We start from the raw sequence: 4,557 nt of genomic DNA, 5'->3' as shown, positions 1-4,557 counted from the left end.
TTATCGGAGCTCAATGGACACCGGTAGAAGTATCTTCCCAGATTCCTAGTTTTCTTTCTCGCGCGCAGAAGACGCATCCGTCCCTTACAACATTCACATGTTGGGATATTGTTCGCGTACTGCTGCCACATATCCATTAACCTGAAAAACTAATATCAAGAAACAAATATCAACAGCGGGAGACCAGAGATTCTGCAATTAAGAGAGGATCATTCTATACGAAATAAGTTTGAAGACAAATTCATCAACAATTCAAACATCTGTTACAATAATTGTCAAGTACTACACATAAATCACATAATATCAATACCAACATAGAGTACCAACAAAAAGCATAATGCTGCCAGCATTAAGGAATGTCTAATAAAAGCAACAAAATCTTTTTTAAGTCTTGAAACAGTTTGTCATCAATTAGTTAATTGTTCGTAGATAATGCTGCCACATTCCATGCGCGAGGGCATCCCTCTCCGCGATCCACGCTTGTGATGACTCAATTGTATCTATGAAATCCTCTTGCTCGTTCTCCGTGTTCTCAATTTCTTGATGAAGTAGATCGTATTGCTGCTCAACGGGATCCACAGCCATGTTCGTCCGAATGAAGTTCTCGATCAAAACACACGCCATCATAAGCCTAATTTGAACTTCGATCGGATAATAAGAAGTACTTCGCAAGATACCCCATCGCATTTTCAATATTCCAAATGCACGTTCAATAGCGTTTCGGGCTTTAGCATGTCTTAGATTAAACAGCTCCTCAGCATTTTGTGGCCGTGAACATGTAGGTCCCCACTCCTTCAAATGATAACGAACCCCTCTGTACGGAGCAAGAAATCCTTCGCTGTTGGCATATCCAGAGTCTACCAAGTAATAATTCCCTAACCAATGTTGCAGAACAAGAAAAACTGATTAAAATATATTACAAATCAAACTTACGGAAATATCGAATTCTTAACGTACCCCGGGGTACCCTTAATCCATGTGGCCTGTTGAGTGCATCACGGAGTATACGTGAATCAGCCGCAGAGCCCTCCCAACCAGGCAATGCATATACAAATTTCATGTTCTGGTCACAAACCCCTAGCATGTTAGTCGAAATCTGGCCCTTACGTGTTCTATACCTCGATTTGTCAATATTGGGCACCAAAACATTAATATAAGTTCCGTCTAAAGCACCGAGGCATCCCTATAAAGTAGGACATAACAGTTTTTTTTAGTTCCGATACCATCACATCTGTTAAACAGGCAGCAAACATATAGGTATGTTTATAGAAGTTTTTTGACAGTTAATTATTCATTCGTACCTTAAACCACTTCCACCTTGAGTCACTACAGTCCTCGGTCACGGGCTTTGGCTTGACCAATAGAAGTACATGGAGCTTCAAGATTGCTTTCAAAACAACATGCACATAATGTGATATTGTCTGTCCCGATCTCCAGAAATCGAAACGGACAACCCTATTCTTCTTATGATGGACTAAAACTGACAAGAACATTGCAACTTGTTCTTCAACAATTACATATCTACCATCCTTGAAAGATCCTGGTTGTTTCAGTAAGTTACATAATCGACCGAATGAGTTGCGATCCATCCTCAAATTCAGTAAACAATCTACATCACTTACATTAGTTATCCGGCTTAAGTGCTTAACTTGGTCCGGAATACGACCTAATATGTTGTAAGACTCTGTCAAACATCTACGTTTTCTCTTTCAAGATTTCAACCTATTAAGTAATTGTATAATTACAAATAGTTGAAAGACAAACTGACGCATGACCTCGTCGATGAAACATGCCACAACTTTCTTGTTAGTTCTGATGTTTCTCATTGTATTAAAACAAATCAACAAGAACGGGACAATTCAATCTGCAATTCATCCAACATCATGTAACATTGTGTAAGAAGAAGTTAGAAATAGCTTAAAGGACAATGCATCAGCTACCAAATTTCACAATAACTATCAGCAGCTAATCCAATTTCTCAAAACAATTTGTATCAAAGAATCAACATTCTAGCAATCTGCAATCTAACAAGAAAAATCTATACTACACAGGGTATGTAACTTGAAGGTTGATAACTCGAATGCTCTAATCAACTCTCATAAAATCAGTAAGCGAATTTTGCACAAATGCATACAATGGAACAAAACAATTTCAATTCCATAGCAGGGAACAAGATGTGTGGGTATGAAATGGTTGTTGTTAACTAACCTTCAAACTTGCCTTTAACTTATGCCCAATTGTTATTCAGCCAAATGAGAAGAGTAGTCTTCAACCTGCTACCTCGCCAAGATGAAAAACAACTGTGAGCGCTGACACGTTGAAGGCAATCTCAAAATTATGGGGGAAGTCGACAAAATAAAATTCAATCAGAAGAACTACAAAATAGAAAATTTTAATTTTTTGTAAAGGCAAAATCGAATACATTATGATAACAAAATGAACATGAGAACAATGTCAGCACCGTTCCTAATTCGTTTTTTGTGAAAGTAACAGAAGGTATAGATAAGGCAAAAATTTATTTAGAAGGTAACACCTGCTCAAGCCGAAGCATACATGATCGGAATCTAATTTCAGAGGAAGAATTGAATGGAAAAAAGAAAATTTCAGTGTTGTTGTGTGGATTCGTACCAGTTTGCTCGACGAAACCCTTGTGGAAGAAAAATGAAGAGTCGTTCCCAATATTTCTTTTCGAATTTGGGAGGGCAATTAGGAATTCTGAATTTTTTGACTAAGCACTGTAGCACCATATTAAAATAATCGGGCACCCACCGCTGGTTTATTAGACGAGTTGAAACTGTTGAATTGCGGCGGGCCTTCGGGCTCCAGCGGGCCATTATGGTTATTTGCTAGTCCAACCAAACACCGAGTACTTGCCAGATTACTTAACAAACAAACCTAAACCACCCAATCAAACTGGGCCTAAGTGTTTAAAATGAGCTTTGATGAGTTTGCTTTGAAGGAATGTTGAGTTGAGCATGTTTGCTTGTGTGATTGAGTTCGGAGTCATTTTCGTGACGCACTGACCTACTGTTTTCGAGGGGATTTTGTTACCCAAACACCATGAAACTTTTATGGTAAGTATATTTAAGAGGTTTGAGTATTCCGGTAAACTTGCAGGTCATTTGGACTTCGTTTACTATTTTTATAAAATGTAAAACCAAAACTGCTACGTTCTGCCGAAATGTTCGGTGAGTAGCCAATAGAGTCACCTTTTCCAGTATCTTTCCCTAACTTTTTGGAAACAAAAATTTTATTGTTAAGACATGAGTGTCTTATCTATGTACCCACTAAATTTCAGACCTTTTTGACAATGTTTACTGTTTTTCAAAAATCAAAGCTTTCGATTGCCAAAAATTGCCGAATATGGTAGACTGTAGTAAAACAGTCATATCTCCTAAACTACTTGGAGTTTTTGATCCTAATTTCTTTTAAATGAAACTAGACTCAAATAGGTTTCTTTTGGTATAGGTTATGACTCCATTGGAGTTCTTTACCGAGTCTGGTGAGGTTTTGAAATTGAGTCAGTGCAGAGTGAAGGTTATTTTTGACTTGTCTATGTGTGAATTTCATATGCTTAAGTGTTTATGCTTGTTTATGTGCTTGATTGCTATGAGTTTGATCCGAGTTGAGAGTTAAGTCGAGAGTAGGATGTGTGAATCCTTAGAAGTTAAGTATACCTAGGGATTGAGTTTTATTGGGTAAATAGACGTTGAGTGAGAAGTTATAGTTTGAGATGAGATTGGTTTTAGTAAATGAGTTTCTGACTAAGGTTTGTTTTATCACATGAACCTTCGATGACGATGATGATGATATTTGAAGGCCCGAGCGAGAGGAAGAAGTAAGTCGCCTGATTTCTTTCCAGGATTAGCGAAGGACTTCAGGTGGGTAAATCTCTTCCAATAGAGACTGAAGCTTCTTCTTCTCCGACTGTAGAGTTTCGACCTTCTTTCTCAATCCATTGTTCTCTACAATCAGCTCATCAAGACTAGTCTCATCTGGAAAGTAGACACTGATATTTTCCTTTTCAGTCCGAGCTTGACTGATTTCTTTCTCCAATCTTTGATTTTCTTCCAAGAGATTCTCAAAGAGAGTCCTTAGGCTTTGGTAGTCACACATCACTTGTTCATATTCCTCCGCGTTTAGTGATATGTCTCGAGAGATTTAATTTTCTCCTTGCATCATTAAGGAGATATCAGTATTAAAAGTTTTAGAGTGAGAGTTTACCTTAGGCCCATCGAGTCTATTATCATAGTTGTTGAAGGTGTTGTAAACTACACTTTCTGCATCTTTTGCCATCAGGGCCTGTCCCTCATCATCTGAACTTGTCGAGTTACTTAAAGATGATTCAGTTGAGGAGATGGAATCCTCTGCATCTCTGGCTACCAAGGCCTTCTTCTTCTCATATTTTCTGTCTCTTTTGGCTCGAAGGGCTTTTCATTCTGAGTATGAAATCTCAGGACAATCGGTCTTGTAATGCCCCTTCTTGCCGCAGCCAAAGCACTCCACGTCCTTCAAGTCTGGAGTAGATGACATCTTCTCTTCGGATTTGTCATTGGA

The 4,557-nt window shown here is 38.3% G+C and overlaps 1 protein-coding gene across 1 annotated transcript; it reads right to left on the bottom strand.

Moving 5' to 3' along the window:
• Positions 1 to 218: 218 nt before the first annotated feature.
• Positions 219 to 2,867, bottom strand: LOC131012948 (uncharacterized). The gene is made up of 5 exons (XM_057940930.1): positions 2,629 to 2,867; positions 2,209 to 2,273; positions 1,302 to 1,864; positions 958 to 1,183; positions 219 to 875 (listed from the first exon to the last, which is right to left on the bottom strand). The coding sequence occupies exons 3-5, from the start codon at positions 1,587 to 1,589 to the stop codon at positions 412 to 414; spliced, it is 978 nt and encodes a 325-aa protein (XP_057796913.1). The 5' UTR covers positions 1,590 to 1,864; positions 2,209 to 2,273; positions 2,629 to 2,867; the 3' UTR covers positions 219 to 411.
• Positions 2,868 to 4,557: the final 1,690 nt, after the last annotated feature.

This window comes from Salvia miltiorrhiza, chromosome 2 (genome assembly GCF_028751815.1).
Source record: "Salvia miltiorrhiza cultivar Shanhuang (shh) chromosome 2, IMPLAD_Smil_shh, whole genome shotgun sequence".
In the NCBI taxonomy this organism is placed as follows: domain Eukaryota; kingdom Viridiplantae; phylum Streptophyta; class Magnoliopsida; order Lamiales; family Lamiaceae; genus Salvia; species Salvia miltiorrhiza.
Note: the sequence above shows the minus strand (reverse complement) of the source record. Positions and strands in the feature narration are given on the sequence as shown.